The sequence below is a fragment of the Cydia pomonella genome, chromosome 6 (assembly GCF_033807575.1).
Source record: "Cydia pomonella isolate Wapato2018A chromosome 6, ilCydPomo1, whole genome shotgun sequence".
In the NCBI taxonomy this organism is placed as follows: Eukaryota; Metazoa; Arthropoda; class Insecta; order Lepidoptera; family Tortricidae; genus Cydia; species Cydia pomonella.
The window spans coordinates 11,617,334-11,643,509 of record NC_084708.1 but is presented as its reverse complement, the minus strand read 5'-3'; the positions used below and the strand labels follow the sequence as shown (position 1 = coordinate 11,643,509).

Sequence of the window (26,176 nt, the reverse complement as noted above, 5' to 3'; positions counted from 1 at the left end):
CATTCTGATACCCATAGCAACTAAATTGGCAAATCTTTTCCTAGTTACTTTATCAACTTGCGCAGGTCGTGACTGGGCTGCATAAGGCTCACAAAAGTATTTCAATTCACTTTGTCTTTTTACCGAGTGTTTTATCCTCCCGGTAAGGACATGTCTGGCATCCCACCATATTCCCACGCAGTTTCTCCATGTGATAGGACTGGTCCGGGGAGAGAACGGGTGACTGACCCCTACTCTACAGGGTTAAAAATAACTTCTTGCAGCGGCAGCCATGCTGTTCGCATATGTCGAATTCACTAAACAGTCGCTACTGTTTCACGGTCGCCCCCTGACCTGAAAATCGGGAACAATGCATTTATTGAAGCCAACTAGTGTTAATAGGAGGTTATCTTTTAAGCGGATCAATGTCCCTTGACGAACAACAAACAAACAGAGATATCATTAATGGGTATAGATAATATTGATAACATTTTGTTTAATATGGTACCCGAAAATGATAACTAACTTTTCCTAAAATGTTGACTATGGAATACGGATATTATACTAGTTCATTGTTCAATTTGTTCACAGATAATTTGAAGCAAAACTTGTATTTGTATTGTCTTTCATAATATTTCTTCAACTCTCCTTATCGGCAACATTATCTCGTTGGGATGTGTCAAAGAACTTGCACCGATAAGAAAATACTCCTAATAATAGAGCAACGTCCGACTACTTACTGTTCATTTGTGCATTACGACACAAGGAATTTAACCATTCCAATACAATGACTTCTTCAGAAAACAGATTTGGTTTTAAATTCACCAATGGCTAAAGCTGTTGGGGCACGTTCTCTTCTTGCATTGTTTCGTTCGATACCGCAAAAAGCTAACCGCATTCGAACGTAGTCAATTATAGACTTTCTTGTAAAAACTTTAAGATCCAATTTAAAGTAATCTTTATTAAGGATTTATTTCTTTACAGATTCGTTAACGCTTTTGTGTCTGGTGGGCATGAGTGTGACGGGTCTGGGATCCTTTTGCCTGTATACAGCTATAGCCATAATTAACTCGTACCTGAATGAAGGAGGTCGATCCACACGCGCGTATTCGTAGCGTTCAGTACCCCTAGTGTAAATATTTTCGACAGCGAAACGTGACGTACGCGTTTGCGTTAAGTGTCATTTTGTATGAGATTTTTGACTTTCCAAAACGTCCCGCTTGGCGCGCTGTTCAAAAACCCATACAAAATGAGACTTAACCAAAACGCGTCCGTCACGTTTCGCTATCGACTAAATTTACACTAGGGGTACAGACGTAGGTTCGCGTATTTTGCAACTTCCTCTTTCACGTTTACATAGTTACTTGTAGACTCCGTAGTGTGAGTTATTTCATCTATTTGTACCGTTCTAGCTGTACTAATAAATTGGTATAAGTTTCGGTCAGAAGCATTTAGTTATTCTACTTTTTAATGTACATTGTCTGTCTACCCTTTTTAGTAATGTTGTTCTATAATTTCTGTTCAATTTAGTCATAAAACTGTTTCAATACAATACAATAATAACAGATCCTTTTTTTTGCTTAGATGAAATCGGTTGAAAATAACACTTTTTTATAGTTCTAAAAGGCACATGTGTACGGCAACTTGACTATAGCTCTTATTGCTCTGAGTTACAGTATTTATCGTAGAGTGTCGTTTCCAAGTAGGTCTCTTTTTACACTCCGAAAGGAAGATAGTTTGGCCAGCTACTTAATTTTAGCCCATATTCCATTCTCTTTAAGGTATTATTTTTTGTGTTAAATAAAAAGACAGGTGGTTAATAGATTTCGCCCCGTGTGGGGCGGGCCGGCGCAGGGCACGCTCGAGCCAGCCGGCAGGCAGCCGGTATCGCCAGTAACTTAACCTCCAAACTGACAGACGTGAACGTGCCTCATATTACTACAGTTTGTTTTAAACCACCGTGCCAGTGCATTATTAATCCCAGTGTTTCTGTAGTTTTATGCGTAACACTAATATGTGAGAGGATTATTACAAATTGGGACGCATCCAAATAATAAACAGTTGTAAAGTGAATGTTTTGCTATTCACAACAAGTAGTGACGCGTGAGAATCGTTTCAAGTTTCTGTGATTACCTACTTTTTTAGTGGCTATTTGGTTTTTGTTTAGTTGAATGCGAGGAGAATGCCAAATCGAGCATTTAGTAATGGCTCCGGCCAACAGACTAAACTTAGTAGGTGCGTTAGTAGTGTCGGTGACTGCGGAGCGGACAAGGCAAAGGTTGGATGGACTAGTCCTCGGGATATATGGCGGAACTTATCCCTTCGGAGGAAGGCTGAGGTAGATATTCTAAATCGGATTTTTAAACAGGTTATAATCAGTAGCACAATTTTTTTAAAGGCTGTTTGTTAAAATAGTCACAAAAAAATTTATCATCTAAAGATTCGAAGAAGTCGTGCACGGGACATTTTTTTAAATCATTAAACATGGAGCCCCTACAACCGCCGTTTTTATGACTGCGTCATTTCGAATAAATATCGACAGACATAACTTTAGGTACCTACGTCTTGAAACATCAGTGCTCAATGGCGGCTGAGCCTTTGAGGAACCTACAGGGGAGTTATTTCAATTGCTTACCAGGTGGTGACGGTGACCAGTCGAACTCTCAGGCGAACTAGTAAAAATCAGTATCACTGATTATGAATACATAGTTCTTGTAATTCTTAAGGTCAAGAGTTCCATTCCACTGGTTAGTCTGATTGTTCGTCTGCCCAATGTTCGCGATGAGCAAAGGTAATATACAGCCAGGCTTTATAATATTATATGCGGTTTTAACCACAAACTCCGACGACAGCCGCCAGACTGTTATTGATTTACACTGTTTGCTGTCAAAGCGAACGATGAATCAACTGAACTAAACCCGCCTTCAATCGAGCCGGATAACATCTCACTAACTCAAAGTAACCTTTCGCAATTAATTTAAGGGAAGATATGATATGATAACAGTAAATAGAGTTAAAGTTACTAATTTCAATCTATGAATTTATGTATATAACGGAATGAATGAATGAATGTTTATTTGAGACAAACAAGCGTATATCGTTGGGTGTTACATTTTTGGTTTTGACCGATCCTTGTTTTGCCATGATTGGCGTACAAATATTGTTTTTTACTTACTAACTAAATTAACTATGTACAAGATATAAACCTAACCTTACATACTACGATAAACATTACAATGTCATGCAATTCATGCAAGTAATAATGAATTACAAATAAGGTTTTAAATAAAATAAATAAATAAATAAATAATACCATTGGCGGAATAATTTAATATTACAATTTACATTTGGTAATGAATTCATTAACAGAATAATAACAATGTTCAATTAAATAATTTCTTCTTAAAAATATTAAAAGGCATTTCTTTAAATGTATCAGAGAGAATATTATATATTTTAATAGCCATACAGTATGAATTTTGCCGTGATACGTGAACGGTTAGATAACTAGAACTTATTTCATTAACTTAGTAATGCCAGCTAAAGATAACGTCAATTCGCTGTACGTATCTTTGTCGCCAAGTAACTATCAGCCGATTTCTACTCGTTAACCCAAATGAATTAGTTTCACCTATTCATGGAAATAACGATTAGCCTACGGGAGCTAACTCAAGTTCAGTACTGGTCTGCCCGTGCTTACCTTAAAAACACCATAAATTTTAGATGATGAAGGGAGATTCTTTAGCAGAATAATAGAATAAGGACCTGATATTATGTTAAGATCTACAACTACGTATCACTATCACTGTGCATCCATTTTATGAATCGTGTTCCCCATGGTTGACTTGAGAATTTTTTTATTAGTTTTATCAAAGTCGGTCATTGGTACAGTACCTACATTGTTTTGTGCAATAAAGTTAAATGTGGACTTTGTTTCCAAGCCATGAACTTTATATATAAAACACTATGACAAAAACTAAACATTTTCCTAATGCTGCACTGGCCAGTTGATCGTCGTTGATCGTGATATAGATATAGTGTTCATTTGTCGGCTCAGATCGTCGCAGTATTGACACAATACATCTCACGCACATGCTCATAGACACGACTCGATACTCATTGTATTGGCTTATTGTTTATACTTGCACAACTACGAAGAAACGTGTGAATCGGGGCGGTATTGCTCGCTTTCTACCACTTATGTAAATCTCTATTAACCTGCTTTTTAGGGTTCTGTACCCGAAGAGTGCTAATAGGATCCTATTATTAAAACTTCACTATCCGTGCGTCTGTGTAAATCTCCTTAACCCTTATAGGTACCTACTTATTTAGTTTAAATTTTTCTAGTACATTGTGCAACGATGGGGGTTAGTGAAATAATGCACACGAGTGAATTAAAGACCCGAGTTGTAATATTCTTATCTCCGGAATTACATACAATGTTTTTCATCACACTTGCGAAGAAAAAACTAAATTAAGCGAAATACTCGTAATTCTTAAATACAGTAATAATACATAAATAACATAAATAATGAAAGATATCTCAATACCAAAAATCTATTCATTCGGCGGTTAAATTTTGTAAGAATGTACACAACCCATCTTCCATGCAAAAAGTTGCACTTGGGTGTGTGTAGTTATGAATAATTTCGTGTTTATACTTGTTTATCAACGAAATCACCTAGATATGCAGTCACAATATTCACAATAGTCTTTCGTCTGGTATTCGCTTCATTGGATGAGCTGAGCAAGTTTATGCCTGACTAGAATGCGCCTTTTGATCACTGTGCATACGTTCTCTTTCCAAGCCTAATTGCATTACGTGCAACCTATTTTGAGCAATTATGCGCATGACAGTTTTATAAAACGTGAATATTTTGTTTCATTTCCTCATTTCGCCGAATATATGTAATTATGTGTGACAACTTTCACTTCACTCATTTGATAATTAATCGCTTTAAAATTCTCACCACTATAACGTGTTGTATACAAATCACGTTCATCTTTAAAAAGTATTGCTAGTCTGCTATCGATCTTCCAGTCTGTCGAGCTGTTAAATAAAATAACAAAATTATACGAGTAACATTTATTATGTCATCGCCGTGAATGTCTATAAACGGGACACGTGTGAATCTTCATTAACTCGTGATATTTTAAAAATAGTACCTATCTCACCAAAAATACTCCGGAATCCAACCACTGTCTTCATTAACGGTAATGCAAGGAGAGAGTCGGGTTTCAACTATTTCAAGTTGTTTAATGGACTCTATAATCATAAAGACATCTTTGTTAACGAAAGTACTTCGTGATTTGTTCTATACGAGTATCCAAGATAGCTTACTAAAATGACATTTCGTGTATGAGTTCTATGTTCCTACGTGTTTTGTGTTAAAAGCGTTAAAATCGATGTTATTATTTATTAGCAAATAGCAATTTTATTAGTTGTTCTTCATTTTTGGTGTTATTTGTTTGGTTTTACATTATAATTATAATATTTTTCTACATAGTAATAGTATGTCTTTTTTGGAAATAGAGATAAGTAGTAAAGAAGTAGGTAATACTTTATTAGAATCATCTTTTTTTTTTGTTTAGAACAAGTTCACCGCTTTGTAATGCCCTATACCTACTGTTTAGTAGCAGGGATCGGAAACCGGTATTTTTTGTATGGGAACGAAAACGGAATTTTTTTGTTCTTTGTTAATTACTTCATTTCTAATTAGGCAATCTAATAATACGAAGTCGTTATCTGAAAACACAACTGAGTCCTACATTTAGAGTATAAAATAAACCGAAATATATGGTTATTTCGATGTTTTTGCAAAAAACCGGTTCCGATCCCTGTTTAGTAGTCCAATACTCAGGAAAATCAAATCTACTCAAGAACATTTGTTAATACGAGTATGCTAGTTAAAAGGAGCTAGCTTCATGAATGATAATATATCCGAATGTTGCAATGTCGCGCTCACTTAATTGGTGTGAATTGTCCTTTAACGCAATTAATTGTAATTTGACCTCAGTTTTATAAGGGTTCAGGGTTAGTGCAAGAGTTAATGAGACCGAAATTACCTAATGTCGTAATTTACTACGACCCGCGGGTTCAACCGTGACCGGTAATCGCGACTCGTAATAAAGTTGTCAAATTCGAAATGATCATACTTTTTACACAAATATTTATATTTACAAAAGATCCACAAAATATTGCATATCATATGTAATTTATGTGTGATACGAATTTAAAATTTTGTTCGATTTCGATTATAATTCGGCTCCAGATTGAAAAAAGCCTCAATAAAATATGTATACTATTTTTTAAATATCTTAAGCTTCTGAATTTTGTATAACTGTAGGTACATGGCATCATACAGATCAATCAGAAATTTGTCGTCAATTTAAAAGAGTGTGTCAAATATATCAGCCGCAATGTTGTGAAATCAATCGTTATGGTAGTTATATCGGGCCGCCCCGTTCATTGACCGGCTCGTAAATATTGCACTAATGACCGTGAATGCACCCCGTTCTGCGTCGGACTAGCGCGACTACGTTTTGCTTGATCAATCTCCAAAGGGCAAACAAATGCAATGGACTGGTTAAAGTTAAATACAGCGCTAATAACGTTCAACTCAGACTGTCACACGTTTCATAAATCGTTTATTTGACGAATGTGACTTTATAGATATCTTAAGTTCTTGGTGAAGTGTTTCAATAGAAACAATGAGGGTGGCCTGTTTGTATAGAATTTATTTACTAATATGTGTCATTTCAATACGGTATAGCTATACTATACTAGTGACTACAGGGTTATGCAACAGGGTCTTAATATTAATATCATTGATATAAGTGTCGCTTTTTATTTTTTATGAGGTCGTGCCGCATTTTACGACAATTTCTACTTTACTACTATTTCAATACTTAGATTTTACTAAAAACATCACACGACAGACGATCTAGATATTCATATAAAAAAAGTATCGATTTCTTGCAGGCGGCGTAATTTAGCTTAGAAGTGTGACGGTGGTCATCGAGTCACGGATGCTCCACTTAGTATGTCTGATCTAGTTAGACATACACGTCAACTAGAGTGAGAGCAAAGTGAATCAAATGCTTTTATTATAAATTATGTAGGTATGTTCAGTTGAACCAATCCTTGCAACGAAGTTCACTATGAAACTCAATTGCCATAGTAGAGAACGGAAACGTTTGACTTTGTAATATTTTTATTTCGTCTACACAAACTATACTTATATCACACATATATGAATTTATTTGACATGTGTTTAGATAATAAATATATGCTTTCTCACAGTAGGACTAAACAATAATGTTGGCATAATTTGCTAATGTGTGCCTGGTTTGAAAACCAATGTCATAGACAATGGCATTTATCCAATATTTTACTACCTAGCCTAGCACAAGCGTTATCCTTCTTGTCTTGGCCAAGACTTGTTTTAAGACTCACATACGTTTGCAATTTGTGATTGCATATGTCCATATAAGACTTCACAAGATAATTTTCAATTCCATTAAAATTGGTCTATTTCTGTCTGGAGTTGCAGGTGTACATAGGCTACGGAGACTGCTTACTATCAGGCGGGCCGTATGCTTGTGTGTACGCGCCACCGACGTAGTATAAAAAAAGCGGCCAAGTGCGAGTCGGACTCGCCCATGAAGGGTTTCGTACCATTTATGACGTATTAAAAAAAACTTCTTACTAGATCTCGTTCAAAGCAATTTTCGGTGGAAGTTTGCATAGTAATGTATGTCATATATTTTTTTTAGTTTTATCATACTGTTATTTTAGAAGTAAATGGGGGGGGGGGGGGGGGCACATTTTACGACTTTGGAAGTGCCCACCCCACACGTATGGGTTTGATGAAAAAAAAAATTGTTTCAGTTCTAAGTAATTTATTGTTTTTTTTTTTTCTATTTTTGTGTAAAAATCTTAATGCGGTTCATCTATTACTTACCAAGTTTGAACAGTATAGTTCTTATAATTTCGGATAAAAGTGGCTGCGACATAAACGGACAGACAGACGGACATGACGAATCTATAAGGGTTCCGTTTTTTGCCATTTGGCTACGGAACCCTGAAAAACGGGCAAAAAAATATTTTGGCAAACGATGTATCCTATATATGTGTAGCCATTGCTTTACGCGCAAAACAGATACTTATAGTCTGTATCTTTAGGTATTTAAAAAAAGGTAAACAAACAATTTGTACATTTTCGGGTAGTTTTAATATTTATTGGTTAACCAACCAAATACAAAACCGCCTGGATCTGTCATTGAACGACCTGACTGTAAACCTACATTATTTGATCATGTAATGTTTTCATCTACCCTCAGCTGCCTTAAGGAGCCATTTGAGGGTAGATTTTGTTTACCTTTTTAGGGTTCCGTAGCCAAATGGCAAAAAACGGAACCCTTATAGATTCGTCATGTCCGTCTGTCTGTCCGATTATGTCACCGCCACTTTTTTCCGAAACTATAAGAGCTTTTTCGAGCAAGTGTCATGAAAACACCCATTATATATATAGCTAATCCGAGTAGGATGAAACGTAATTACAATTCTACATGCACAGTAGATTTGTCCACGTCCTGTTTGCCCACGCGTGAGGATCCCAACGCCCGGCCGATCTGCTTTACGTTGATTTTATCATTTTACAAAATCTACTTCTAGACTCATCACCATCATATTCATTATGTGATTTATTTTAGAAGGTATAAAATAAAATAAATAAATATTATAGGACATTATTACACAAATTGACTAAGTCCCACAGTAAGCTCAATAAGAATGATATCGTTGCAGACAAATGCGTCTATAGTCCTATCAGGGACACTCATTTTAACTCCCTATTTCAAATATTAAGCATTCCGTAAATCGTACAATTTCCTGGTATACATTTGTATTCCACATATCATACGTTGGATACGTAGGTCTGGGAGTTTCCAGGTTTTGCACTGATATTCTATAGCCTAAATTACCGTAAACCGTACTTGCTCATTGAATTAGTTGACACCACTCACACCACTGAGACCAGCCTTCGACATCATTCTAACTTAGTTTTGTTTTTGATAGCAGAAACAAATGGTAACTGTAATAATGATGGGTATGATTTTTAAGAACAATATGTGAGAATTATGAGAAAAAGCGCAGGTTGCGATGATGTAGAGTGAAAGTAAAGTTAAATGAACCGACGACCCAAATTATGGCTACCGTCTTTGGATATGCAGTGAAATCGATGCAACTAAACCAGTTTTATGCACTTTTTGCACACGTTAACAAGTTATTGGTATTTAATGCATTATAACTTCTGGTGGGTTTACCTAGTTTTTAATAGGCTTTTCTTGCATATGTAAATAAGTCCCTCCATCCGTTATCCGTTCTATTTGATGATTACACTCAATTACACTGTCAGTCTATGTAGCGTATGATTTTGATATGGTTATGGCCTAACCTAACGGGTTGTGGTTATCTTTATCACGCCCGGTATCTTATAAATCAGTGTTAAGTACAAAAGTTGCGGTAATAGGCGACTTAATTAACTAACATAACCCTACTTTAACGTAACTGTACCTTTTAACGTAAGCGGATTATATATCATAATATGAGCCCTCACTTATTTAATCTGAAGCCTAGTGTCAGATCAATGACATTAAAGGTCAAATGATTTAATATTAAATGGTAATAATTTCTCGATATTATGTAGCATTATAATTAAGTTTCTATGGGCATTCCGTATGACGGATAATTTCGAAAATACGCATTGTGACAAATATAAAAATTAGGCACTTCAAGTAATGGTATTTTCGTGCAACGACCGTAAGAACTGACTATCAGAGAGATTGATTCCGTGACTATCCCATTTCCAATCCCACAAATCTTGTAATTACCTATAAGTTTCCTTGGTGTACTTCAACGAGCAGCAAATCAATGCACGTGCAAGTGTTGTTGACTTCCCGCAGAATGCCTTGTTTTGGAAACATGTGTTTCAGGATGTTGAGGTGGGATATTTCCAAAGCGGATATTTAGCTATTAGCAACTATAAAGGCCAATCATATTCTGCTTATGGGTGTGGGCTAGAATGAAGCTCATACTGCGTTATAGTTAATAATCAAAATGAATAGGCGACATGCCAGGATAGGCGAGAGAGGTTATGTACTGTCTTGGATAAGGTAGCTCTTAGATATTTCTAAGATATCCGGTGATTCAGTCATTTGTGTAATATTCGTGCTTTTCATGGTTAGAAATGTCTCATTAACCGGACTGTGAGTCAGACGGCTATAGTCACCGCGAATCCCGTTGCAATCTCGTGGCGCCAGCGAGTAAGATTGCAATTCTTTCCTCGCATATTTTTTTTTCGTGGAACGCTTTCTAGGACTTGTCTTTCTTCCTTTTTTGTTGAGCTTAGGCTCCTAGATCTGTTAGATTTGGCTATTAATAAATGAATTGATAATATCAAATGAAGTTACAATTATCAAATATTATAGTCCGCATAGCGTAGACCTCTTAAATCGCATTAAACGTTATAAAATTTACTTCCCTTTTCACTCCATAATTGTACGTGAATAGGTAACAAACTACCAGGATTATGTCAAATTTATGTTATTTGTTCTGTTTGGTTAAAATGTGTTGTTGACAGATTTGGAAATCTTGAGGTTGGAGTTAAAAGTATTAGTGCGTTTGGAGATAGAGGACAATGAGTCTTTGTCGAGAGGCAGGGACCGAAGCTAATCACTCGTGTAATTACTGCCGTTCTCGTCGCCCGCTGCTGCTTACTATTCACAAACCATTTCGTTTCGACATGACGTTCGTTACAACTGTAATTTTAACTCGGAATCAGTAACAGCGTTGTGTATTAAATTACGCGTATATTGGTTGTGAAGAGGGTGTGGCGATGCTATCGGTAAGCGTTGTGAATAAACGCTCTGAAAAGGTGCCGGGCACACCTCTGTTTACTCGTCCTTATTGAGAAATTATTAGTGTTTGTGTACTTTCACTAGAAAAAGTTATTATTTAATTCAATCAATGCCAATCGCGACGATAGCATGCGTAACGCTTCAATTTAAAGGCCTAACGATACCTACGAACCGATTAGTCACCGGTGTGTGTTCGCGATAACAGTCCATTGTAATTATGACTCCGCGCTGTGCAAATATAATTGTAAAAATTCAGTAGGTGAAGTAAGCGCGAACCGCGGAGGCAAGGTTGCAAACCTCAGTTTCCTCAAATCCTGTAATCCGCTCAGTTGTTTCAGTGTTTTTTCCTCAGGCGTGGCGTCATTTTGTATTCCAAAGTGTTATTCTGTCATGTTTCTAACTTTGCAAAGGGTTGTTTTAAAAGTGGTCCTTGAATATATGTATAGTGGTTCAAAATAAATAATCATGTTTAACAGTTTGAAAAGATTAAGTTTAAAAAGACATAAACATAAGGAAAAACCCAGCATTAATGTGTTAACGGTAGTAAACGGCGATCACAATGTAAGTTTATTTATTAAGGCAGCTTACTAATTTTCTATTATCACTATAAAATAATTATAAACAAAAAAAAATGTTTTGTAGTAATAAAACAGAGTTTATTGAGATAACAATCTCGGTCAAGTGTAAGTTTGTGATAAACTGATAATTGAATAATAAACACTATGTAGTTGTAAACTACACAACACTATTCATAAATAATAATACCTAGAAACCTACACTCAGCCGTGATTAGAATATACCTAGTTAAGACTAGTATTAGTAATAACTAATACGCGTAATGTACTCAATTTACTTTCTTTTACTACTGGTAGTTGTAACTTTCTAGTGCCTGCTAGTTATTTACAATTTCCTGATATTGTATTTAACAATGTCATTCTCGAAGCGCCTCGTGTCTAGACCAATAAATACCACTTTATCAGACTAATTGTTATCTGTTCTTCATGGCTTACCAATAGTAATAAGCCGACCTAGTTTCAATCTTAAAAGTATTAACTTAGTTACTTTACTAGATTAGGTAGTTTCTAATTTTCTAGTGTTCAAGAAGACTGAAACTAGGTCGGCTTATTTCCCGTGAGCTCACGTGGGTGGGTGTAGTATGGTCACAAATCATAGTTAGTCGAGAAGATTGCTATTATTTACCATGGCAGCATTGATAAATCGTTTCAAAACTATTTACAGCTTAGAATGGATATGCATATAGTGTCTGACCAAGCTAACTTTGTATGCCGTTTGTAATGACAAACTGTGCCATGTCATCATTATTGTCAAATTTCTGTGAAAATATGACGTGTATACTGACACTCCCTCACTTTGTTTTATTCAAGTCGGTGCAAAGTTAGCTTAGACGGACTGTAATGGTGCTCCCACATTGGCTGTTATAAAATATTATGTTACAACATCGTGTAGCATCATGATAGTATTCATAGTAAATTATTTATTTAACCTTTATTACACAATACAAAAAAGTACAAATGGCGGACTTAATGCCTTAAGGCATTCTCTACCAGTCAACCATTAGGCAAAACAGAAAATTGAGAAATTGGTGCGGAAAAGAAAATCAGTACAGATAGATAAGTCACTATCTAAACATATACTATTATCAATAAACATGCATAAATACATAGTATTATAATACATACATATGTTATACACATGTTATATATATATATATAAACGTCCCCAAACTAATTTAAAACTTTCATATTATCTAACAACGTTGGTGTACTTCCGAAAAGTATTTACGTAATTGGCGTTAAGGAAAACCATGCGCGCACCCTATACTCGTAGCTTACATCCACTGGTTGAAAAACAGTTCTAGTCCATCATAGAACCCACGAACCTTAACTACATCACTAACTAATATTAAGTACTAAGTATGGCCTATGCAGTGATACAGTGTCCACTGTAAGTTTGTTATTTATATTTTAACACGTTCGTTAGACTTTACAAGGAGAAACAATTCAAGGGTTTTGTACGAAAGGTTTTTGCTACTTGATACATATTAGAATGGCACGTCTAAAAGGTCGTCACTCTTTGCGAAATTCCACTAAAGTTACTTAAAAGTAACGGAATTATGCATAGCTGCATTCAGTTACATTATAATGATGATTCATTGTAAAACGATTTACATTACACCTCTAACTTTTATTATGGTGATTATGTACCTAAATTGTTGACGGAGTTCAATACCAATCGTTTTTATGGGCTGCTTGATGTTTGAATGGGCATGAGAAATCTCCGTCGGCAATCTCGCCGTAAGAGTCCCCGCCGGCATAAATTACAATTTTGACAGAAAGAACGGGGTGTGGTGTGCGGCACCATGTGCTGAGCTAAAGTGTCGTTATATTATCCTTTTTATACGTTTAAGATATTGCGGCTTTATTAAACAAGTTTATCCGTTCAAGATTTTCTATAATACACTATATCGTCTCATATAATTTAAAATATATTTTATATTCAAAGTAGGTAGAGTCAGACTAAGACAAGTCTGCAAAGATTTTGATAGCATACGCAGTACAAGTGTTATTTTAAACGTCAAACTTTAATGAAATTATGATGTATAAATAACACTTGCACTGCGTGAGTTATCAAAATCGTTGCAGACTTGTCTTGGTCTGACTCTAACTCAGTATTTCTGGCCACCAAAAAGGATAAGTAACGATAATGTGTTCTTAACAATTGAATTACATAAATTATGTTAAAAAGGATAGGGTAATCTACTAGTATAGAATACCAACAGTATTTAAGCCATTGTTACAACTTGACCAACGTTAGTAAACAATGATCGTAAATGAAAAATTGTGCATTGAGTTATGCATCGAGGACTTCAACTGTTATATCGATTTGTTACCGAGAGATTAAGTTCGGATATCCAATATACGAGTACCAGTGTAAGATGTTATATAACCCATAGACCCCATAGTTCACTAGGATGTTTAAGTGGCAGTAACAATTGTTTGAGAATAACCGAGCTTTTGCCTCAGGCGAGTCGGTATAAATATGACCTCCGATCACGTGTAACTATTATGGAATTTAGGAATTTAGTTATATTGGTGTTGCTCTGCAAGTCACGGAACCAGCCCGGCCTGTCGATGTGTTCCGCCTGACTCACCGCTTTCGTTATTCGCACCTAGTTATTGGCACTTGTGGTCCCACTCTAGTGGTTTACGTTTCTATAAGCATGTTGCGTGCTTGATTCGGTTTACTCGCTATTAGTTATTACATATAATTCATGTTGTTTATTTATTAAAAAAAACTATAGTCTATATATATGTGTATATAATTATAATCAATTCGACTTCGTATAGTTCACGCAACTGTTAGCTAACGTTACTAGCATTATTATGCCACATAGAAACGTGATGTGATTAAATGCATCTCAAGGAATGTAGAAAATGTAGATAAGTCTGATTAATGCTTTAAAATTGCTCCAGAAATTATGGAACCTCGAGGTTTAGCTGAGGTTTTCTAGATGGTACTAATATGTTGAATTAATTAGTGAAAATGATTTTGGGTCCGCAACGCGCATGAGATACCTTTAGCCTTGTAAGCGGCCATAGGCTACGAAAACAGCTTGCTATCAGGCCGATTGTAGTGGTAATATCGGTGATGTGTTTAATTTGTATTAAACGAATTCAACCGTAACCATTAAATCAAAAGCAATAGGAAGGAATGTGTATCACGCTCTACTTGGTTATAAGAACTCTCGCTCCAAACACACGATGTATTAGGCATCCCGGTATATTTACGTGGACTATACTTTTGTAATTATGCTAATATATTATTACCCACATAAATCCGTCGTGGATGAGTAAGGTTAGTAAACAGCCTCTTCCACTTATTTTTTATGCAATGTTTTATATTGAATACGAAACTGAGAATCGTTACCATCGTTACCTTGATGCCAATGAGTCATCCGAGCCGGCTCGGAGCCGGCTAGACTGAGTTATATAGCTGTACCATCAATTAACTGACCATTCGTAAACCTTTTCACAACGAGATACGGTCTACCAATGATGCTTTTACTCAAAAAATAATTCCTATAAGTAGGCACGTATTACCGGTCTTATTCGAGAGTGAATTTACGACTTTTCGCCGCGGGAGCCTCGTTACTCCGTTCATCCTGTTCCTCAATATACTCATGTTCACTGTGCGAAATTCAAATTACTATATACTCGTACATTTTATTACCCGCGTAGGACTTGACTCGATGCTCTTTTCTTTAACCTGCCAGCCTGCGGCTACCAAGCTTCGCAGATTTTAATCTTAACCTATACAATGAAAAATGAGGCCGTCATTGTAATGGAATGGTCTCCGATATTTTTTTCGATGTCGTTTCGGTAGCTTACTTCGATGTGCGATATACCGTTAAGTACATTGACCCAAATTCATTTCTTAAAACTGTCATCAAACCGAATAAAAACACCTTTATTAATGTAATGCATTGTTTGATTTCTCTTGTAATAATAATAGCTCGTTAATTGTACGTTACGTAAAATAATGCCGTTAGCCTAAAAGACATTTCCTAAGATACGTGACCAACGATTTTATGCGTTTCTTCGCAAATCAATGTACTATGTGTATAACTTTTAATGAATGCTCTAGTGGTTAACAATCTCGACTTCGCTTAAAACGATACATCTTTCAGCATGAATACGGTCTTGTTATAGTTGTTGTCGTTAATCTCAATAACCCTTTTTATTGAAAGCTTTATTCAACATGATCAGTATTTTAGGATAATATATTTCTTTCGAAAGATCGTATAACTTATGTAATATTTTTTTGTTACAGTTACAAAGTAAACGCGAGCTGTTTTTCAAGTCGGACACAGTGAGCGGCGCGACGGGCCCGCCGAGCTCGGCGCCGCCGGCGCCGCCGCTCGCGCCTTCCGCGCTCAAAGACTCACTCGCCAAGCGTTCGGCCACGCTGCCCGATAACCACGAGAACCACCACGAGGCAAACGGCGCCCCGCCGTCCGCCAAACTGAGCAACAGCGTGTCTATAGACTCTGCGAAGTCAAATGTGCCTCCATCTGCACCGCCTCCTGTACCCACCACGGCGCCGCCGACCGGCCCTGCGCCACTCAGGAGTACAGAGAACATAATCAAGGTAAGCTTAGTCACCACCACTATAGCCCATCGGCCCGTCATCCTTACCTAAACTCTGCACAGCTGGTGCGGGGGGTTAATTTGGCTTCTTCGTCGTTCGTCTTCGCAAACACAGTCAAGTTTTACAACTCCTGTGCCCACCATGGCACGCCAAACCGATTTCGCTGAAAAAGGAATTCAAAGGCCGATGCGGCAGATGTTGCCAGTCAAGTTTGGTGGACCCTTTTCTCGCCGTCATAGTCACCACTGGATTCGCAAAAATCTATTGGTGGTGCGGACTGTGATCCTTTTATCCGCTTGGTCCTCCCAGAATGAGACCAGCATTATTTAGAAACGTAGTAAATTTTTAAAGGTAATGAAAGATAAATAAACATTAATCTACTTTGTCGAACACTGTCTTCCATTGTTGTTGTATTAACTTATATACCGTATTGCCTGGCAATAATTGAATCCCGAACTAGTTATTTATCGTTCGAAGCTTTTCTAATGATCTCATTATTGTCAATTGTAATGAGCTTATACAGTTAAAAAAAGCAAACGTTTGTTACTTTAGAACGTTCATAGCAATGAAATAGAGTCCAAAATTAACGAGCTCTTGTTTTCTATGTATATTCATTGATGATTGAGAATTACCGTGACTATATAATCATTTACAATCTATACTTAGGTACCTTATTAATAAATACGTAGTATTATAATGCATCATACATTAATTGTTTAATGACATTAATTAATGTTGTTATTTGGTAATATCATTGCATTTCTGATATCTATTCGTTATTTCCTTTTCGTTACAGAAAACTGACCACCCTCCGGTTGCGCCAAAACCAGACTTACCTAAATTAGAAAAACCAAAAACCAAAGAACTAGATGGATATGTTGGATTTGCAAATCTACCAAATCAGGTGTACAGAAAAGCAGTTAAAAAAGGGTTTGAGTTCACATTGATGGTTGTAGGTAAGTTTTTTTTTTAATTAATTATACCGTATATTCCGCTACAAATTGAATTCAAAATATGCATAGACGGTAAATGTAGAATGGAAAAGTAGGTCGGTATTTCCAGTCCATTAAAAAATCGATTGATAGCTATCAGGGTGGCTGTCCATTTTCCGTAACTCGTTAATAAATGCAGTTCTAAGGCACCTTTAAGCGTTAATTTATCAAATCAGTAGTAGGTGTTCAATGGTCCCTTATATTAAAGTTTAAGAAACATGACGGGCAAGCAACCGCTATTGGTGTTATTTGCTGGACACGGACGTCTTCTAATAAATATGTGCAAGTGCCTTTCATTTTCTTAGGTTGAGGGCGTCATAAGCCCAGAATTCTACTACATGCCCTAAGTCGGAACTTTCACGATAGATTCTTTACTGTATTTAGTTTTTTTTAGCGATTGGTACGACTCGCGATGTAATCGAGGCTTTCCCGAGGGTCTACAGTATGAGGTTCTTCAAAAAAGAAGTGTATACATTTTTAAAGGGTCGGCAACGCGCATGTAACACATCTGGATTTGCAGGCGTCCATAGGCTACGGTGACTGCTTATCATCAGGCGGGCCGTATGCTTGTTTGCCACCGTCGTGGTATAAAAATCGCTTCTCTACACGAGCACTGTATGCTATTACACGACTTATTCTTTATCTTACTCCATTGAAAAAAAAAATACCAACAGTTATTCGTTATGCAGCTAAGGTTTGTTCCCTCGTAACACAATTTAATCTCATTCCAGGTGAGACGGGGCTCGGGAAGTCGACACTGATCAACTCGTTGTTCTTAACCGATGTGTACGACAAGGACAAGCATCCGGGGCCGTCGCTGCGCGTCAAGAAGACCGTGGGCGTAGAGACTAGCGTCGTCATCCTCAAGGAGAATGGAGTCAACCTCACGCTCACTATCGTAGACACGCCAGGCTTCGGAGACGCCGTCGACAACAGCAATTGGTACTTACACACACTCACTTTTTTCCAGGTTGTACATTTCTGTGGGTTGGTGAATAAGCCACTAAAATAACCCTAATTTTTCCCTTCCACTTCGCTTTGTCTTGAACATTGTACCCAATACTAAAAGTATCTTACATTAGTCTCTTGTTAAGTAAACTTTAGTTAGAAATGTCCGACAGTCACAAAATAGTTTAGATACCAACTTCTATCATTTATCTGGCATCTTTGACACTTGCAAGACACGGTCGTACTTGTTAGCACAAGTTTCTAGTACGTGAAAATGTATGTTATATAAGTAATCAAATTTATGTTTATTACTTATGCATGAAGAAACGAGGTATAGAAATATTTAACGTGTTAGTTAGTTTTCATGCAGTCAAAATATAGGAATCAACATTGATTATCTCTACCCATGACTATACACCCAACAACAGAAAGTTACATGACGAATGGATACAAAATGTACTCATGCGTATTCATTCGCCTTTTTGCGGTTGTTGCACACATTAATAAATAAATAAAATACTTGTTTTTCTACGGACGTGTGATTTTGTAATCTATAAATTAACCAACTGACCGAACACGTTCTCGATTATTTCCAGCTGGCAACCGATTATCGACTTCGTAGAATCGAAATACGAAGAATTCTTAAACGCGGAGTCCCGAGTCACACGAAAGGCGGCGCCAGCCGACACGCGCGTCCACTGCTGTCTGTACTTCATCGCGCCTAGTGGCCATGGACTAAAACCTCTGGATGTGGAGTTCATGCAGAGGCTGGGGGATAAGGTCAACATCATACCGGTCATCGCGAAAGCTGACACTATGACGCCTGAGGAATGCAAAGACTTTAAAGAACAGGTAAGTTTTATAGATGTTTTTGGTTATTACTGTGGCCAATCCAGTGGTATACGCGCTTTTGATACTTTTCTGTTCGTATTTTATCGTGTTTAGTCACTATCATCTGAAGTATCTGGTTGGAAAATTCATATAGGTAGAGTTTTCAGATGTTTGCACCTCCTGTCTAGTTATAAAACATGACACATGCCATTATTGTTACCTATTAGGCCAGAGCAAGTGCAAGTCTAATTTGATACATGTTTATCTTAAGGGTTACTAAGGCATTTCCACCTAATTTTTGCAGACTTTTGCAGCTTCTGTAACTCTTCGATGTACGACTCCACAGTCTTAGGGACAAATTCTGCACCATTCCAGTCGTCTTATTCATTATGTATGTAGAATAGACTATCTGCACCAGTAAGCATACAAATTATTTATAACTTAACAGCAAAACGGAAATAACATCGTTTTGCTAGTGTCGTCTGAGACTGCTAAATATAACTCCGTTCAACATGTTCGTTTAATTCAGTTTCTATCTTAACAATCACGGCCTGCATTCACCAAAAGTCAAATTAATTTGTACTTTATTCCATGATAGAATTAAAAAGGGTTAGTCCCGTGACAGCTGGTACGATGTATAATGACTATGTTACATTATTGTTAATGGAGAAGCCATGGTTAGGTAGAAGTGGACTGTATAATTTAATTTACAAATATAGGAGAAAATATCGATTTATTGGAGCACAATAAAAACACGTAACATTTATGCAATGGTCAAAGAAGAAGAAACTGCTGTGTAGTAATGTCACAGATTTTAAAATATAACTTACATTATTATTTTTAATGTTTCCTAACAGTTGCCATTAATTGTCATCGTCCATATAATCAAGATGACTTATGTGAGTTTTCTTTTATTTTATTCCAAGGAAGAGTTGATCATCCTCCGCAATAAACCGGGTTACTTGTTTAGTAGTTTTATAATATTTCGTTAACCAATGCCACTTCCGTTAACATCCGGTACCTAGGGGGAAGTCTCCTAAAACGTATTTCACCTACCGCCGTACACGTGGATTTTATCGTAAAGTTTGAATTTTTAATGTACCACTTTATTTATGATGTATTAGTTGTCAACAAAGTTAAGCGAGTCCTGACATTCCATTAACCAGCCTTCGAATCATCGCGTCGACTCGCCGGTATATCGTAGTTTACCGGAGTGAGACCATCCCCTCTGTAAATCTATGACAAGCCAGCTGGAATTGTTAACGAAATTTCTCGTCAATTCCAGATAATGAAAGAGATAGGTCAGCACAAGATCAAGATCTACTCGTTCCCCGAGAGCACGGGCGAGGAGGGGGAGGGCGCGGAGGCGACGCGGCTGCGCGCGCGCGTGCCGTTCGCCGTGGTGGGCGCCAACACCGTCATCGAGCAGGACGGCAAGCGCGTGCGCGGCCGCAAGTACCCCTGGGGCGTGGCCGAGGGTAATCACCACTCCCATCATTACTTCATATGCTCAGACCGGGGTGGTTTGCCACTGACTTGGTAGTGACGATGCGTCTACGTTACTGCTAACAACCTACCTAGGACGTAACTGTGATTTTATCATAAGTAAACACACGAGAAAAAACACGTCTTTCTTATTTTTACAAAGACACATTTATTGCTGGCATTTCAAATTGCGTAGGTACCATCAATTATATGTTTTGCATGTTTAATGCATCAGTCGTTCTTTTAATTAGTCGCAAGGAAACGAAGAGAAACTAGTTGAATACGCGCAGGTTTTGAAATCGTCGACCCTGCCAGCCTCAATGCCAATGAAATCAGTTTTAATGCACCCGTCACTTTTATAATTGTGTTTTTTTAGAGAAAGTAGTAAGTAGTTGGTTGTACCAAAACGTCTGTAACTGTTGAAAGGTTCGCTAAAGTTTATGAAAAATATCATATAAATGAAATTTGTGGTTGGTGCGACTGGCCCTCAACTGTCACGCCCGTGTTTACAGTGGAGAACCTGGAGCACTGCGACTTCCTGGCGCTGCGCAACATGGTGATCCGGACGCACCTGCAGGACCTGAAGGACGTGACGAGCTCCGTGCACTACGAGAACTACCGCTGCCGCAAGCTGGCCGGCCTCAGCCACGACGGCAAGCCGCACAGGATCAACTCGAATAAGTACGTCATTATATATTTTACTCTTTTCATTTCATTTTCACTGCATTCAATCAAAGAGTTATTGATTGTTTTGGAAAGAAAAAGTCAGAAAAAATGTATTCCCCTTAGTTTGACAGCCGAACGGCGCTGTACTGTATCATAATGTTTTGTGGTCACTGAATTGTCAAACGTCAATTTTTGACAGTCAAAGTTACCTTATAATTTTCGGAGCCGTACAGCGCCATCTGGTTTAGCTGTCAAATTCCAAGCACGAAATTGTCTGAGACTTTACACATCTTACGCAATCAATAGATCTTTGATTATATTAAGGATACTTTTCTGACTCCTCGGTTTCTGTATGTTATTAATATATATACGGACCCATCGCTAACCCGACAATGAATTCCATTGAACATTCCCCTATTTCACAGAATCTATTTAACAACCCAAGAATGTTATAAAGGTATCCAACCCATACCCATAGCTCTTAAGGTCGGGTGCGGTAAGAGAAATGTGTAGAAATATAACGATTTTTTATTTGAGTACCTATTCATATCATAAAATCCTGTCTCCATAATCGACTTACATTTCATAATAATTTAGTGAGAATCGACGTCTAAGAAAGAATACTTCTAAGATTGTGTATAAGTAAAGCGAGTAAATAAGAAATCAGGAACTTGCTACAACCAAATGACAATAATTTAAACCCTGGACGGAACCACTTTCACAAAGAAAATAAACGTTATTTCTCTCACCCCACTGGGCCTCATCGCAGCGGTAATTAGTCGAAGTACTTAAGTATTAGTATTTTTTGGGCTAAAATAATTAACTTACGCAGGATTCAAAAATACTAGCTGTCTAATAACGATGCTTTCTTTATAAACAATTTATCCAACTAACTCATAGTATTTAAATCTTTTGAAACTTCTAACATAATAATGAATGGTAATCATTAGAAGTTTTTTTTCCGATGTCCGTATATCCGTAACATAGGCATGGTTTAGACCTAACAACCTACATAAACCGGGTTGCTTTATGCGTACTTTACGTATAATATTCTACATTAACTAATTATTTGGACTGATACTGCAGTCACCGCTTTAAAGGTGACCAGACTTCTTTCACTTATTCAATAATATGTGATGTTCTCAGAGACAAGGTTCCACTTTGTCGATTGTCAATTTGGACGATTGGTATATTTATGCCATCAGTTGCGTCTTATAAACGACTGACGAAGCGGTGCCTTTGAGCTAAGAACTACACATTTATGTGAAGTTCTTCTTAACAATGTCTTAACCCAAATTTCGTGTAACTTGCGTTGTTCATTGCTGCATGTCTGGTCACCTTCGACTGTTTGCTCTGTCACTGTCCTCGCAGTTGTGTGCTAAACATTTTAATTTATATACCATACATTAGTCTACCGATAGTTGCATATGACATTCTTTAATTACTTGAATGTTTTGTGCTTGGGCATGCAGAAATGATACATCATTTTCATCGTCTAATCATGGATTTTTAACAAATATTTTATTGTGTCTTCAGTTGTTTGCCGTAAATATCACATTTAGATTTATTTTTTTGTTCTAAGAGTTAGTATCAATGTTGCTTTTGATAGCTTAATTAATTAATTACATTAGACATTTCAGTACCTATTTTTGAGGCTGAATATGTAATATTTGTAAATATCCATGAGTGTAATTAATCATAATTCATAATAATAACAATTCCGCATCATCAGTGGCATTAATAACATTTAATGTTTGTTGTGTGAAGTAATGGTTTCTTTATTTGTCACCACTTATGTGTCACCGCACAGTGAATTTGCTACAGAAAATTAATCTTCTACAAGCAAAGTTGAATTTTCGACATTGCAAGTTCATAAATTCCGTTATCTGTGGTTCTGTACCAACACGTTTGATACTGCCGCACTTAGAATAACAACCGTATAAGCATATGACAACTATTTCTGTTGTATATCTTGTTGCCATGCAATAAAATACATTGAATTAGTTTTCAAAAGCATATACGGATGATGTGCTAAGACCGAGAATAATACCCTACACAAGAATTCAATTCTAAACTGACTGTATCATGAAACTTTATTTGTTGTTCTTTTTGTATCAAAATGGCATATTGACTACGTTTATATATGCACACAAACCGACCAATGGCTTATTCAATATAAATGTATTTGAACGCTTGTTGTACTTAACAAAACTAGCAGATAAAATCTACATTGTTTTTTTTTTTGTGGCATTTGTAAACATTCAGGGAATTTTTTAATGCCTTGCCACAGAATGCGAGTTGAATTACGTAGTTCATACTGAACGACTATGAGATCAATTCCAAATTCGCATAAACAAATTATTCATAATATATTTCATCTGATTACACCATAAAGTATATAAACAACACTTTTTTCTGCACTTCGAAGTTGGCGCCATGAAAAAGTCGTTCAGTATGTCCTTCAGAATATTCAGCTCACGGAGTAAGGCTTTTGTGTCTCATCTCACGTTAGTAATGCCACTGTATGCGTGTGTGCGAGCACAGCCACGTGTCTAACTATGGTTGTGTTGGTGTTCAGTTTGTGCCCACAAGGACTGATGAACAGTTTCATGACCGTGTGGTAAGTTCCGTCGCACACTGACGTGTGTTTTAACCATCACTCATTATCTGCCTTGAGATTAATGTTTTGACAGCGTCGATGTATTAGAATGCTATACCATAAAATCCAAGCATGGTAACATAGTTTTTTCTCCCTATTCCGTCTTTACCGAAGTTTAGTGATTGCCAGCTGTTGTCGGGAAGTTCAAAGCGTAAAAATAAACAGGGATGACAGCGGACACACGCACTAATCTACGATGATTATTAGTATATGTCGAAGTCTGCTATTTTAGCCTCTTGTTTAGATGCAAACGGACAAAAGAAAGCGAAGAGCGTGTTAAAGCTGATAAGTCACTTTTCGATTTTGAATTTCCTTGCCTAATCTGTACGTCTATATTTTTAACCCATTAACACATGTCATAAAAAATAATTGTTCAAACTTGAACTTTGGTAGCTATCAATAGAGTTGAATATTATACTTGCCATATATGGTTGCATATGCGGTAAACGGTTAATTTATTCTATTCCTAAATCATCTTTGTCGAAGCAAAATCAACATTGTCGTTGTCGAAATGTTCATCAAAGGCAGTTCTGCTTGTACAACTCTTGGAAAAGGGCCTTCAAGTATTTATTTAGCTGTTTTATGGCAGTTCCATTATGGAACACAAATCGTCATTCATAATGGTTCGGATGAAGTTGAGGTCCATTATGACACACTGAATCGTTTTATCACCAATCATTTGGTAGAAACTTTGCATGAGTAGTCATTATTTATATTATTGCTTTAACTCTTTAGTGTTGCTTAAAATTTCTTCATGTTTTTGCATGTGGTATTTAAAATGATTTATGTCATGTTCAATGTGTGCGGCAGTTGATGTTGTTTCTGATTACAGTATTTTTTACAAAGATGAAATGTTACAAGAACATTACTTGTTTTTATGTTTAGTAATGTAATTTTTCTTTTATTCAGGAACCCTTTGGCACAAATGGAAGAAGAAAAAAGGGAACACGATCTTAAAATGAAGAAAATGGAGAGTGAAATGGAACAGGTCAGTAAAGATAATATTTTTTAATCAATAACAGAGCAGACAAGCTAGCAAAGCTAGGCTTTATGTCGCAGAGCATATCAGTAGCGATAAGATCAACGTACATGGTGTATACAACAATGACAGTAACACTGCTGTGGGAAAATTAGGCTACCAGTACTACATTTACCGAAAGACAATTAGATGATATCTACATTTATAAAGTTAACAATATAATCATGACAGGCTCGGCTACAGAATGTATTTCTGGTGAAATCAGAATCACAAAAACTGATATAACTCGTAAGGCCTAAGGATTATTCAGGTCGATGAAATTTAAATCATGTTTCATTAAATTTTCAAACAAAATAAAATTAACTGTAAACTGCAAATTTTGGTTTTTTCATTTTTACTGGGCCTGTTATGGGAGGATATGTTATAATGTTCGAGGGTGGCGAGAGGGAATACGGCGATGCAATTTAAAACATTTTTTCAAGAAGAGTGGAAGAATCAGCGAGGCCATTTAAGAGTTTATATAGAAACATTTGATTTATAAATACGCGTCGTTTTACTAGTGAACCAAGACCACGACGGTGTGAACTATTCACGGACATATTCAGACAGTGGCGGAAGTTGAGAGATTTTAATAACTTACTTTGATTTTTTTTCTATTCTTTTTTTGTGAACAGTATATTGAGGAAGGGGTTCAGACGACGCAACCGAACTCTAAAATACTACGAACGTAAGAGGCATATAAAACTTTTAAGCTGTTTGGATGTTTGGATATGAGAGATAACCTAAGTCACCCAATTTCTCCTAAGCATTCGTGGTGATTTGGTCTATTTGTGAATTGAAATTAAGCTTAGAATCCAAAATAATGCCGAGATCTCAAGCCTTAGTGGTCTTCGAGTTCTCAAGGGTTAGTGGTGTATTAAAATGCGTAACAGAGCCAAACAAATAGTTTAACACTAGGTCTAAGATATGATTGTTTACATTCGAGCACCCGTTAGGTTGCAGTGGCAATGTTGTTTGTGTCAAGCGTCCATTAATAAGTGTCCAAACGGCATGACTAATATAAATATTACTAATTAGAAAATAGGACGCAAAGTCAAGAATAATTATTTACGATATAAGTGTTGAAAATAGAAAATTCGCAACGAGTGGTGATAAATTAAAACACGACCGAAGGGAGTGTTTTAAATCGACACGAGTTGCGAATTATCTATTGCAACAAGAGAGGAAAGTTAAGTGTTTCTTGCGAGTGTTAATTTTGAGTCCCGAGTAAGCGAAAGATTCAAAAACACGAGATGTAAAATAAATTTGCTCTCTTGTGACACATACAACTTTTCACCTCAGTAGGGAGAACATATAAAAGGTTAAAATTTTTTAACATCAAGTAAAGTTTGTATTCCTGTATTCATGGCCTTCACTAAATTAAAAAGCTACTTTGTCTCACTTGGAGTGAAAGTAGACTTGTTCGAGTTGCTGAGGTGAAAAGGTTTTTGCAAGGCGGCATAACGTTTGCCACCGTGAAGGAAGTATTAACAAGCGATAAATAAGTTA

General features: G+C 36.7%; 1 protein-coding gene across 7 annotated transcripts in view; it reads left to right on the top strand.

Moving 5' to 3' along the window:
- The window catches only part of LOC133518962 (septin-7), a 56,283-nt gene that overhangs the window by 23,025 nt on the left and 7,082 nt on the right, over positions 1 to 26,176 (top strand). For 3 of the 7 annotated variants that reach the window (XM_061852786.1, XM_061852787.1, XM_061852781.1), the window contains exons 2-9: positions 15,751 to 16,068; positions 16,865 to 17,024; positions 17,792 to 18,002; positions 18,605 to 18,860; positions 20,125 to 20,317; positions 20,837 to 21,005; positions 23,569 to 23,610; positions 24,559 to 24,637. In XM_061852786.1, coding sequence (XP_061708770.1) covers positions 15,751 to 16,068; positions 16,865 to 17,024; positions 17,792 to 18,002; positions 18,605 to 18,860; positions 20,125 to 20,317; positions 20,837 to 21,005; positions 23,569 to 23,610; positions 24,559 to 24,637 — 1,428 coding nt within the window. Of the gene's footprint in view, positions 1 to 1,908; positions 2,318 to 11,155; positions 11,461 to 15,750; positions 16,069 to 16,864; positions 17,025 to 17,791; positions 18,003 to 18,604; positions 18,861 to 20,124; positions 20,318 to 20,836; positions 21,006 to 23,568; positions 23,611 to 24,558; positions 24,638 to 26,176 lie in introns of those variants that run through there. The other 4 variants (XM_061852782.1, XM_061852783.1, XM_061852784.1 and 1 more) reach the window with 3 other exon arrangements.